Genomic DNA, 13,027 nt, shown 5'->3' on the forward strand with positions numbered 1-13,027 from the left:
GTGCTGCTGAGCTGGGCTGGGCTGGGCTCCTGGCTCAGAGGGTGATCCTGCCAATCAAGAAGATCTACAAAATGACATTTCTACTGAGGAGCAGCTCCTGTGTGCAGCCCAGCAGGGCTGGGGCACTGCCTGTGGCCACCCCGGCTACAGCACAGGGGCACAGAGAGCTTCAATCTGTCAGGGCTGGGAAGATGCTCAGAGGTGACTGGGGCGGAATCACTCCCAGCCTTTGACACAGGAAGCCTCTGGCTGCAGGACAATGCAGCTGCAGCTCCTGGAGTCATCTCCTAAAGCTGGAACATTTCACGGACGATGCATTCTCTAAGTACAACTCAGAGTATCTCTGGTACAGAGGATGACAAGCTGGGAGCTTGTCACGATCTGCCAGTACAGGCGGGGATCATGATGGTTCGTTTTGATCTCGAGGTACAAAAGACACAGCAGGGGACAACAGTATGCTTCAGAATACTCACAGCAGAGCACTTTTATTTGGTGCCAAGCACACAGTTATGTGCTATAGATGGCAGAGTTTTTAAGGAAACAAAGTCAAGAGATAGAGAGAAAGAGGGGAAAAGAGGGGAAGGGAAATAGCTACCAAGGGATGAGACACCATCCTTGTGGTCATAGACGGGTGTGCTCGGGGCCTTCTGCCAATGGACGGGTCTTCCCTCTGTGGGGAGATCTCAAGGGGCTTCTTCAAGGAGTCACCTTCTTAAAGTCTTTCCTCAAAGCGAATGGCTTCTGGCCATGAGGTAGGGATTTTTACGGACCACTGTGTGTCCAGAGAAGCAGGCACCCACATGTCTGGGCCGGCACTTATGACGGCACAGCACAGCACGGCACAGTGCACCTGTGACAGCCACCTGCCACGCGTCTACCTCGGCCGGGTCAGAGCTCCTGCTCAAAGCCGACCAGGTCAGGAGCACGTGGGGTACACGGGCATCTTCTTGCGACGGTCATGAGGAAAATGAGGGAACCTTTGGACCGTCTCTTACACCACCCCGTGACTCACAATCTTTGTCGAGAGAGCTCCTTTGTAGTGTTGTTGCTGCGGTGTCTTCAGTTGCGAAGTGTAGAAGAATGGCTTAGAGAGAAAGGCCATATTCCCATGCGAGAACTAGCTGACAGGGCTTTGGGAAAATACTGACACAGTGGGTATTTTGAAGGACAGCTTTTCCTTGAGCAATAGATATGGAACCACTTTTGCAATAACAGGATACTTCCGTTAAGATAGTATGCAGAACCTCCGCAGCTAAAGGATCACAAGAATGAGGAACTGGGTGGGACTGACCTTTGCTGCGGTAGCCAGTGATGAGCTTGCTTTTGCACTATGTATGAGCTTAATTATTGATGATATAAATGTAACTAAGAGCATGCAATAAATTGTGACTTGCTGATCATTCACACTGAGTGCTGCATTTCTCCCGCCAACTCCAACAGCGAAGTCTTCAGGACTCATCCAGGTCGGTAGCATATTCCGAAAAACCGGGACAGAAAGTCAGCCAAAGAAAAAAGTAGGAAAGGGAAAGGGAAAGGGAAAGGGAAAGGGAAAGGGAAAGGGAAAGGGAAAGGGAAAGGGAAAGGGAAAGAACAAGTTCAATCTTTCAAAGTAATTTCAATTTAAGTAAGTATTTTCAATTTAAAACACAAGTAAAATTATTAATCAGTTATTTCAATTTGAAACACTAATTTAAGTAATTTCAATTTAAAAGACAAGTAAAATAATTAATAAGTAAATTGAACACAATTTAAAATAATGAATAAGCAATTTCAGTACAAAACACAAGTAAGATAATTAAAAAACAAGTCAATACCAGTACATCATTTCAACACAATTTAAAATAATTAAGAAGTATTTTAAGTCGATATTTAATAAAATAAAATAATTTCTAGGTAATTGGATTTTGAAAACACAAGTCGTCAATATAACATTTTAAATACTCATGTGTTTTTCATCTTGCATCAATAACCTTAGGGACGTCAACAGTGACTGACTTGTGTATATTCATTATGGATGTCAAGTGTGTTAACTGCTTCATCATTCTCCAACTCATGTTGTACAGGATTGCTGATATAAGCAAAACCAATCAAAACCAAAATCAAAAGGACAGTGATGGGATGACACAATTTCTTCAGGACACCTGTGGCAGTAGGTGACCACCCAAAGAGGGTATCCCACCACTTGAGTTCAGCATCTTTCTTTACTCTTTCCAAAACATGATGTAGTTCCTTTACATGGTGATGAAGAGTTATCAGAGTTTTGGTCTGTTTTTCTTAATCCTTTCCAAAATTTCAATTAAATCCTGGGGAAGCAGCAATTGCTTTACCAGAGCGAGGTTCATTCCAACGGGAGTAGGCAATAAATGGTGGATTCATGTGTAATTGGACTGCAAAAGGTGGCAAGACGTAACTGGGACTACATAAGGAAATCACATCCTACAATTCTAGTAAAGTTACAAATGCAAACATTCGAATGATTTTTAGTATGCACTACCAAATTTTCTATGATAACAGGTTGCCAGCAGTTCTTAAGCATACACAACCATTGCCTATATAAATCAGCACCGTTTCAGGAATCTCGCTTGGACGTATTTCAAAGTTACAAACATTTGGCTCTGTGTCCAAACAAATATCTTGAGCTCTAATTGCGTTACTTTCACAGATAAACCCTTGTTGTTCCCGGACAGTACAAGTTTCCAAATTCACAGTTTCCCACTTCTCACCAATTTGACGGGCCCATTCTCTATGCTTAAAAGGATAGAGAATAGCTCCATCACGATTCAGCCCGAATGCAATGATGGCGAATATGGAATGCACTGAAGCATTATGTATCATCAGCACAAAGGCTCTGGCTGTGTTTGTGCTGGGGTCATAGCTAAAATGTACCAAGTTCCACCAGGATTGGAATTCTCCTTCAAAGTCAGTGGCACTATCCCAAATTCTTTGCCGAATTTCAGTAGGAAAAGTGCCTTCCTCGCCTTCTCTGATAATTGAGGCAGCAACAAACCGCACCCACAGCTGTGCCTGGATACAGCCGAGACCTAAAGAGATGTTATTTTGTGCAGCACCGAGTTCATCAGTTATCGGTTTGCGGTCATTTGCATTTACCTTTTCCCAATTTGCCAAAATGTTTGATAGGAACCATTGTTGGGTTCCCAAAGCTGTCAAAGATGACTGCAGTGGTTGCTGTAATTTGGTGACGTCTCCAGACGTAGTAGCCAATTTATTCCTCAGTACTTCTGAATCAATGCTACTGAAAATTCCCAATCCTGCTCCCACAACGCCGATTATGTCTCTTGTCATTCGTTTGTTAAAAGGGTTCAGGATAAGCGGTGGTGGAGTAGCAGGTGTCACAATAGTCACATCAAATTCCCCCCAGTATTTTGTATTGTTTTTACCACACATGATTTTATGGGAAAACTGTACAGCAATGAAATGGAGCCAACAATTCTGATTTTAAATTTTACAAAGTACAACACGGCCGTGAGGTCTTGTGCCATAACTGTGTACAAGTTTGATGAGGGATTCAGCAATGAATTTATGTGTTATTGTAACCATGAAGCTTTGTCATTTCAATCTTGTTGGTTTAGTTCAAGTAAAATTATACCAACAGTCAGTAAGTATCAGCAGTGTTATCATGGGTTATCTGGTTCTTCATGTCCCTCGGTGCTCTTCTGTGAAAAGTAAACGCAACAGAGTCTGCCATGAAGAGGCAGGAAATTAAAATGATGAAACTATCTAGCATGTGTGAAGCTACCCACCGCATGGCAAAATTCTCTTACCTTGCGATAGTTCAAATTTCTTGCCACCTCTCTCTTTTGACATACTGGAATTCGGTTAACTTCCCAATCATTTTGCTGCCAAAAAGGAAGCCACTCTGTACATCCCTGAAACACAGCATAAGAGTCAGTGTAGATGCAAACAAGAGAGGTATTGTGTACCTCACACTGGAAAACACTCCAGGCAGCCATCAGTTCCCCAACGTGAGCACTGCCTTCTCCCTCAGTAATGATTCATTCATCAGAAGTGTGGAGGGCTACTGCTCTGTGTTTCCACACCTTTCCCTCTGGTTTGGCAGAAGCATCAGTGAACCAAGAATTTGCTGATTGTTCAGAGGAGAAAGGAGGGGCTACTTTAATTGCCGAGGCAGCTTTGTCTTGGCTGCTCCCCAAGCTCTCAGTTTCTTGTATAGCCCAATGTTTTATAGCAACTTCTGTTATTGAGAAGATGTTACAATAATGTTCAATCTGGGCATACCACTTCCTAGCTGAGGATCTATGGGCCACCGCGTCAGGCAGGGGAGCCCCAGTAGTGACCACTACGATCACTTTGAAAGGACCTCTTAATGAAATTGGTCGTTGCCCTACAATTTTCTCCACTTCTATGAGAGCTAAGCTAACCGCAAACAGTCATTTAACCCAGATAGCGTATCTTTATTCAGCATCTTGAAAGCCACGGAAATACAAACAAATAACAGGCCTTGTAGGACCATCAGGGCCTTGTTGCCATATGTGAACTGACAACCCCGAGATGGGGAATCCCCACTCTACCTGGAAAGGGTCTGTGTGGTGAACAGGGCCCAGGGCTTGATGAGCTGTTGCTTCAAAAATCAGCACTTGCAGTGCTTCCTCCTGAGAAAGAGTCCAATCCCATTTCACCCCTTCCCTCAGCAAGTCATAAAGAGGCCTGGCAATTATTGAAAAATCTGGAATGTGTTTTCTCCAGAACACTAATAATGTCCACATTTTATGGCTGTTGGCAGGACAACGCGAAGGTGAACCTGGTGTCTGCTGAGAAGGGGTTGTATAGGGAGAAAAGGGAATGGGGCCCAGAGTCGGTGGAACCATTTTTGGCACATTGCTCTGCTTCTTTCAGTGAGTCCAGATGTTCTAAAGTTTTAGTGTGTTCCTCTCTTAGAGCACTTTCTAACAACTGTTTCTCATTTTGCAACAAAGAGCACTCATGTTTTCAACAAAGATACTTGTTCCTTTCTTCATTTAGTTGTTCTGGCAAAATTTGAACTCATTTTTGTAGAGAATTTATAATTGTAGTCTCCTCATTTGTTTGCTTGAAGTGATTTTCTAGAGCTGCCCTAAGACAGGCTCCCAAAACAGAACAGAGTACAGTTTTATTTTTGTACAGTTTGAATTTTGACTCCCTTTGCAGAGAACATATTCCATCAATCACATTTTCTAAATTATACCAATTATTTGGTGCCCACTCTTCTCCTCCCTGAGAGGGTCTGGCACTATATGTAGCTAATAGAGCAAAAAATGCAGCTTTATTTGTTGCACTGCAATTTTCACTCATTTTATGAAGGGGCAAGTAAAAACCACTGCAGGGAGGTATATCACTTAAGTTACACACACGCGCACACACACACACACACACACACACACAACTTTTCTCTGTGTTCCCTTTCACTTCCCTGTGTGGGTGAAGAGACCGAAGCTGCTTGGGAGGCACTAGCTTCAGTACAAATCTCTGGTTGTCTCTTTGGTACACCAAGCAGTCAAAAAAACCACAATAAAAACCAACAAAAGAGTCCTGTCTTCCACTCCAAGAGATCCTAGAGTGAAATTCTACAGACAGAGCCCTCAAACAAGTGTGGGGGTGCTCTCCACCTAGGCCTGTGCAGTTTGCAGGAAATCTGAACTTGCCCCCCTTGCTTTCTGGACAAGCTCACTCCTTTTGAGGTGACCAGCTAGGTGCGGCTGGAGCAAGATGTCCTTCCCCTATTACAGACTACACACAACCTTGCAGCCCTTCTGTCTGTCATAATCCAGTCCGTGATGCCAATTTAATGTCACGATCTGCCAATCCAGGCGGGGATCGTGATGCTTTGTTTTGATCTTGAGGTGCAAGACACGGAGCAGGGGGACAGCAGTATGCTTCAATATAGCACTTTATTTGATGCTAACAATTCAGTTGTGCGACAGAGAGGAGAGTTTAAGGAAACAAAAGGGGAAAAGAGGGGAAGGGAAATAGCTACCAAGGGATGGGACGGAGTCCTCGTGGTCTTCGGCCAATAGACGTGTCTTCCTTACGTGGGGAGATCTCAAGAGGCTTCTCCAAAGAGTCACCGTTTTACAGTCTTTTCTCAAAGTGAGCGATGTCTGGCCAAGAGGTGGGGAGATTTATGGACCGTTGTGTGCTCACAGAAGCAGGTGCCAATCTGGCTGGGCTAGTGTGGCCTCGAAGAGCAGTGCACCATGACGGCACAGCACAGCACAGCTGCAAACAGTTATTTGGTAAACCTCTACCTCGGCCAGGCCAGAACTGTTCAAAGGCAACCAGGCCAGAAAACTCCTGTCTGGAGCGAGTGGGGTTCACCGGGGTCTTCTTGTGATGGTCGTGAGGCAAATGAGGGAAACTTCGGACCGTCTCTTCCAGATGACAGGAGATGAATTCCCAGAAGTGGCTGTAACGGCCATCTATGGGGTTGGGAGCACTTTGGAGTCTGGGGATGCTTTTGGGGTGAGCCAAATGGGTGCTGCGGGGGCACTTAGAGATCCTGGGAGGTCTGGGGGACACATACGTGACATGTGGTGGGTGGACACTGGGGTTCTGTGAAGCCCAGGGCATGACGGGCGTTGTTGTCCCAGCTCCAACGGGGCTCAACTGGGCCGTGGGGCATGACGGGAGCCACAGGCAAAAACAGAAAAGATGGCGCCGACACCAGGCACCGCCCCCAAAGTGCCAAGACCCAGCACAGATTGGTTGTGTGCAGTGATGGGCGGGAGTCTTGGCAAATGGGAGGCACCAGAGGCAGGAGCCCACTCCATCCCCAGTACAGCCCCGTACAAACCCAGTGCCCCTCCAGGTCATCCCAGTACACCCCAGTCCCACCCAATACACCTGGCTTAGTTCCCAGTCCATTCCAGTTCCTCCCCGTATTATCCACAGTAGGCGTCAGTGTCCCCCAGCCATCCCCACAGTGCGCCCTGTGTCCCTAGTTTGTCCCAGTACTTCCAAGTATCAATCCCAGTATGTCCCAGTAGTTTTCAGTGCAACCCCACAGTCCATCCCAGTCCACCCAGATTCCCCCTCAGCATTCCCCATGTTCCCACGTTGACCCACTCCTCCCCAGTATCACTCCCAGTATGTCCCAGCGTTTCCCACAGTGCTCCCAGTGTTCCCCAGTATGTCCCAGTTCTCCCAAATGTTTCCAAGGAAACCTGAACTTCTCACGGTTGCCGTGGCACACAAACCCAGCCGTGGGATCAGTGCAGTGTCCATGGCCCTGTACAGCCCCTGGCAGTGGCCCAGTGCAGGATGCGATGATGATCCACCCGCAGAGCTGGCCCAGGGCAGCTCTGCAGTGCTTTTGGTGGCACCTTGGGCAGGCACACTCCTGAGGACTATGTCTGTTTGCAGTGGAGAAAATTAGGAGTTTTAGATTGTTTAAAAAAATTAAAAAGGGAAAACATTTCTTTCCTGAGCGCAGCCAGTTCTCCAAGCAAAGCAGGTTCCAGATGAGGGAGGACAGACGGGATGGGGCTGGGCAAAGTGGAGCAAGGTTGTCCACACTGGGTCAGACCTCAAGGCACAGCTTCTCTGAGCAGGCCAGACCTGCCGAGGAGAGACCCTGGATCAATATCAACCACACAATGCTCTAATCACCTCTGCTCTAAAATCAGCAGTAATAAAATCCACCCTTTAAAACTCCAATGGATATTTCTCCATAACTGCAGCAGAAAACCTTCCTCATGGACTGCACCAGACCAGAGGGAAATCAAGGCAGAGCCGTGGTTTGTCAGGACTTGCTTGATCCCCGTGAGCCCCGTGGTGCATTTGGTGCTGAGTCCTTGAACCTCAGGGCCTAGGAGGAGATTGCACAAACCCTTCGAGGAGTCCAATTCAGAAGAACCTTTCAGCTGCTGCCCATGCCTGTGCCTTGGGCTGGCCCAGACTCCTTCTGGGGGATGTGTTGCACCTCAGCCCTGCTCTGGGAGAGAAATTCCTTCTCCTTGTTTCCAGTCTGGGCCTCCACAGCTGCCCTTGGTATTAATTGTTTCTTTCTCTGGATATTCTCTGTCAAAAGAGCCATCATCTCTGAAACTGCCCATCAATCCCTCCCAGGGCTCTCCTCTGCTGTCCTCAGTCTCCAGCCCACTGAGCACAGAACTCCTTTCTCCACTCCTTTGACCACTATCAAATGGTCATGTGCTTGAGGCCATGGGCACCTGGACAAGAAGGACAGTTCTTTTCCATAGAAAGGAACGTAGGGAGCCCCAGTGTTTCAAAGGCAGGGAAGAGTCGGCCCTCAGGAAGCCAAGGTAACCTACATAGTCCTGGCAGCTTTTGTCTGGGAGCTATCCTTGTATATATCCAGAATTTCAGAGGCAGTATCCCAATCTTGGCCGCCAATGCCTGTGCTTGAAAGATGTTTTATTCTCCATGGAAAGAAAAGGCTCAGGGGCTGCCCCCGGGGTGCGCGGGGCTTGGCACAGGGCTGAGAAGGCAACGGAAAAACGGAAAAACGGCCATGGGGACAAACGGCCCCAGGGCTTCAGTTGCAGTTGCAGCAGCAGCAGCAGCGGCAGCAGCGGCAGCAGCGGCAGCAGCAGCGAATCAAGCGACTTTGTCGACCCTCTGGATCTCCTCTCCCTCTCCCGCAGTCCCACAGCCTCTCTCAGTCTCCGTTTCCCGGTGTCTCCCTCCTCTCCCAGTCTCCCTCTCCCCGTTCCGAGCCGGCTCATGCCCCCAGCCCGCCCTCGGCCCCGGGCGGGGCTTCCCCGTCCCCGTCCCCGTCCCCGTCCCCGTCCCCGGCCGTCCTGCCGCGGTCTCTCCTCCGCCCGGCTCTGGCTGTACTGGCAGTGGCGCTGCTGGGCGGGGATCAGTGCCTGGTGCGGCATCGCCTCCCTTTGGCTCCGCCTGTCCCGGCCCCGGCCCCGGCCCCGGCCCCGGCCCCGGCCCCGGCCCCGGCCCCGGCCCCGGCCCCGGCCGCAGCCCCAGCCCCAACGTGGATCCCAGTCCCGGTCCCGGTCCCGGCGCCAGCTGCTCCCGGAGCCCGCAGAGCGCACACAGGGCGCGGCCGCTCCCGCCGCCTCCGTTGGGGCTTCCCCGGCCCGAGCTCCGCCGCTCGGCAGCGCGGCCGCTGGCCCCGAGCCGCCGCTGTCGCGTTCCAAAGAGCGAACGCCAGGGGCTGCCCGGCCCGGGACGGCTGAGGGGCGCTCGGGGCCCGTGTCTGGCCCCGGGCCGAGCGCTGACAGCCGCGTCTCGCCGGCAGGGAAGGTGGAGCACGGCATTAAGGAGCGCTACCAGCTCGGTTCGCTGCTGGGGCGCGGCGGCTTCGGCAGCGTCTGGGCGGCGACGCGGCTCTCGGACGGCGCCCCGGTGAGTGGAGGGGCCGGCGGCGGGCGGAGGAGGAGGGGAAGAGCAGGAGGAGGAGGAGGAGGAGGAGGAGGGGTCGGGGAGGGATGGGGCTCGGCAGGGCGGGCGGCGAGCTAAGCCCTCTGCTCCCCTTGGCTTGCAGGTGGCCATCAAAAGGGTGCCACGGAACCGCGTCCGACACTGGGGTGAGCTGGTGAGTGAGCGGGGGTCAGCGGGAGAAGCCGGGGCGTGCTGGGTGGGCATGAGCCGAGGCCCAGCAGGGTGGACAGTGCGTGTGGGGCCAGCAGAGCATCCCGGGCTGGGTGAGGGCTTCCCGAGCCCTGGCACGGCATCAGCCCCGCTGACGGCATCGTGGTCCTCCTGCAGCCCGACAGCACCAGAGCACCAATGGAGATCGTGCTCCTGGACAAGGTGTCCACTGGCTTCCCTGGTGTTGTCCAGCTGCTGGAGTGGCTTGAGCTCCCCAGCGAGATCCTGATGGTGCTGGAGCGCCCGGAGCGGTGTCAGGACCTCCGTCATTTCATTCGGGCACGGGGGTTCCTGTCCGAGGAGGTGGCGCGGCAGCTGTTCCGCCAGGTGCTGGAGGCCGTGCAGCACTGCACCAGCTGCGGAGTCCTGCACAGGGACGTCAAACCAGAGAACATCCTCGTTGACCTGGCCAGCGGGCAGGCAAAACTGATTGATTTTGGCTGTGGCACCTACCTGCAGGACACAGCCTACACTCACTTTGCAGGTGAGCCCACACAGCGCCGTCTTCCCGCTCCCAGCATCTCCTGGCCCAACAGCTCAGGGCCCAGCCTGGCTGTGGGAGCGTGGACTCTCCTTTTTGCTGCCAGTCATGGCACTGAGTCTTCAGCTGAGTTGCTTTCCACTGGGGGCGGCTGGGGGGACAGCTTCCAGCCCTGCTGGCAGCCTTTGCCAGCCGCTGTGCCCAGGACTGGGGCTGGGGCAGCCAGCCTGACAAAAACACCCATGGGTGGGGGTAGTAGGGGAGCAGGGGAGGGGCAGAACCTGCGCACCCGCTGTTTTGGTGTGCAGGTGAGAAAGGGCTTGCACTACTGTGCTCACCTTGTTTGCCTTGGCCTCATAATTGTTTTTTGGGGCAATGCAGGCAGGGAGGATGGAGACATGGATTTCCCCACCACTGAGTGGGTTTTTCCTTGTCATGCTCAGGCCTTGCTAGGGCTTCTGCTGCCCTCTTGCAGCACCAGTGGCTCCTTTTCCAAGCCCAAGTTTGTACACAAGTCCCAGGTGCTGGCCAGAGGCAAGGGGTCACACCATGTGCCATTGGTGCAGCCCTAGCATGGCCAAGGATTCTGGGGCCAGGCTCTGGGAGCAGCAGCATTCCCCTGATGAACTCCATCTCTGTCCCATAGGAACACGGTCCTACAGCCCCCCGGAATGGACCCGCTTTGGCTGGTACTATGGCAAGCCAGCTACCATCTGGTCCCTGGGCATCCTGCTGCACCAGATGGTCTGTGGGAAGCACCCTTTCAGGAGGGGCCGGAACATCAGCTGGAACCATCAGCTCTCACTGCCACAACGGCTCTCTCAAGGTGAATCCTCATCTCTGGGCACGGGGGGAATGGGAGGCAGTGCTGGGAGACAGCAGTGGGCTCGTGAGCATCCCGCTCTGGCAGCTGCTGAGCACGTGGCACAGGTCCTGCTCTCCTGCTCTCCTCCAAAACAAAGAACTGATGGGAGGCTTTAGGCCCAGCTCTGAGCACACGCAGCATGGCTTGGGCATGGGAATAATGGGGCAAAGCAGACTGCAGCCTCCTCCAAGTGACCGGTGGTTTCTGCTTTCTCTCTCCAGACTGCCAAGATCTGATCAAAAGGTGTTTATCCATGCTCGACATAGAAAGGCCCTCATTAGAAGACCTGCTTTGTGACCCTTGGATGCAGCAAATTCACCTGACGTAGAAGAAGGGAGAGAGCCACAGGCGCACTTTGATGCAGGGCTCTGGTAAGTTCCAGCTCCACACAGGCCTTGGCAATCAGAAGCAAAGAAGCCCAGACTTTTTTGTCCTGCCTGTGCCACTGCACCCAGGTCATCAGATGGGAACACCCAGCCCTTGGGCTGGAGCTGAGCTGCTCTCTGCCCAGCACTGGTGGCCACCATCTGAGCTGGTTTGGCTTGTCCTGGTTCACTGACAGCTGGGGCCCTGGGCAGAACACTGAGAGCCTGGTCTCCCCCCCAGGGAAGGAGAAGGAGCCCCTGGAGAAGCTGTAGCAGGTGGGGCTGCTGCTGCTGGGGACAGCGAGGATGACATCAAGGATGACAACCTCTTCCTCCACCTGGCCACTGGCAAGCTGAAGATGACAGACTTGGATTCTGGCACCTTCTTCAAAGCCAGGCTCCACACAGCAAATTTACAGATGAGTCCAGACCCAGGGGGATGCTCCCAGATTTGGGCATTGCACAGCCTGCCCAGGAAACAAAGGTTCCCCCTTTGCTGGGGAGGATAAAATTGATTCTTCTGTCGTCTGCCAAGCTGCCTTTTGGCAGGACTGGGGGATGGGCTGGGGTGGGTACGAAATGGGAGTTGGCTCCTGGCCCTGCCAACAGCCCCCAGCACCCACCGTGCCCCAGCTGGGGCTGGGGCAGCCAGCTTGACACAAACAAAGCCCCGTGGTGGGAGCAGAGGTGGGGCTCCAGAATTGTGCTTGGCTGCTTTGCTTTGCAGGCAAGGAAGGGCTTGGGCTGCTCCACTGCCCTTGCTTGCTTTGGGATCACCATAACTTTTGCGGCAGCGCAGGGGGAAAGGGAGAAAGCACGGGCTTCTCTCAGCCATGGGTGGCTTTTTCCCTGGCATGTAGGGTTGGGCCTTCCTCAAGCCCTTGATAGAGATAAGATTTTTTACCATTTCTCTTTTCCCCCCCTTTGCACTGTAACCTATTTTCATTATTTTGTTGTTTGTTTCTCTAAAGGAAGTGTTCCAGGTGGGGTCCAGTGTGGATCAGGAGGTGCTTGGGACCAGCTGCGGTGTGGACGGGCCGTGCGCTTGGAGAAGGCTGAGGACATCGTTTGGGACCAGCTTTTCTGCCAGCAGCGATGGCATGAGGTGAGTCCCCGTCTTCTTTGCATGGTGGGATAAGAGCTTTTGGGAAATGGCAGCAAACACCGGAGCATCCTGCTGTGGCAGCTGCTGAGGAGGAGGATGTGCCATGGCTGGCTGCAGGCTGGGCACATGTCCTGCCCTCCTGCTCTGCTGCCCAATGAGGGGCAGCAATGATGGGCAGCTTTGGGCACTGCTCTGGGCATGGCCAGCGTGGCCTGGGCACCGTGGGAGCTGGGACAAGGGTGAGCCTTCAGGAGCCTTCAGCTGACGGGCAATTTCTGGTTTCTCTCCTTGCAGCCGGGCCCTGTGGATGCTGAGGCTGCTCTGGGCTCTGCCAGGGCTCTGCTGCAGCTCAGCACCGGGCCCGAATCAGCCAAAGGAGAAATGGTGTGACCTGCAGCAGAGACTTGCTTGAGCATTTTGGCAACGCAGCTCAAGTTTGCAGAGTGTACACCTCCAAGGGAAAACAAAGTAATCCTGTTCAATACCTTCTGAAATGAAATCCATCTGGAACGACCCCAAATGACATTTTCAGCTTGCACAAGCTGTAGCTCAGCCCTCCTCTGAACAGTTCTCTCCCCCACCTGCCTTTTACTTCACAACTGCTCCCTCCTTTCCCCCACTGAGTT

The 13,027-nt window shown here is 52.2% G+C and overlaps 1 protein-coding gene across 1 annotated transcript; it reads left to right on the forward strand.

Moving 5' to 3' along the window:
* The first annotated feature begins 312 nt into the window (after positions 1–312).
* On the forward strand, positions 313–12,791 carry LOC134055569 (serine/threonine-protein kinase pim-2-like). Its single transcript, XM_062511973.1, has 11 exons — positions 313–426; positions 5,826–5,886; positions 6,278–6,477; positions 6,581–6,651; positions 8,673–9,339; positions 9,479–9,529; positions 9,703–10,069; positions 10,713–10,892; positions 11,153–11,250; positions 12,268–12,401; positions 12,737–12,791. Exons 1-11 carry the CDS (start codon positions 313–315, stop codon positions 12,789–12,791), a joined length of 1,998 nt encoding a protein of 665 aa, XP_062367957.1.
* The last annotated feature ends 236 nt before the right edge of the window (positions 12,792–13,027 follow it).

This window comes from Cinclus cinclus, chromosome 33 (genome assembly GCF_963662255.1).
Source record: "Cinclus cinclus chromosome 33, bCinCin1.1, whole genome shotgun sequence".
Classification (NCBI taxonomy): Eukaryota; Metazoa; Chordata; class Aves; order Passeriformes; family Cinclidae; genus Cinclus; species Cinclus cinclus.

Coding starts and splice junctions, on each gene's coding strand:
- LOC134055569 (XM_062511973.1), top strand. CDS start 313: ATGCATTCTCTAAGTACAACTCAGAGTATCTCTGGTACAGAGGATGAC. Junction 6,652..8,672: donor GGGCATGACGGGAGCCACAG/GCAAAAACAGAA, acceptor CTCCTCTCCCAG/TCTCCCTCTCCCCGTTCCGA. Junction 9,530..9,702: donor TCCGACACTGGGGTGAGCTG/GTGAGTGAGCGG, acceptor GTCCTCCTGCAG/CCCGACAGCACCAGAGCACC.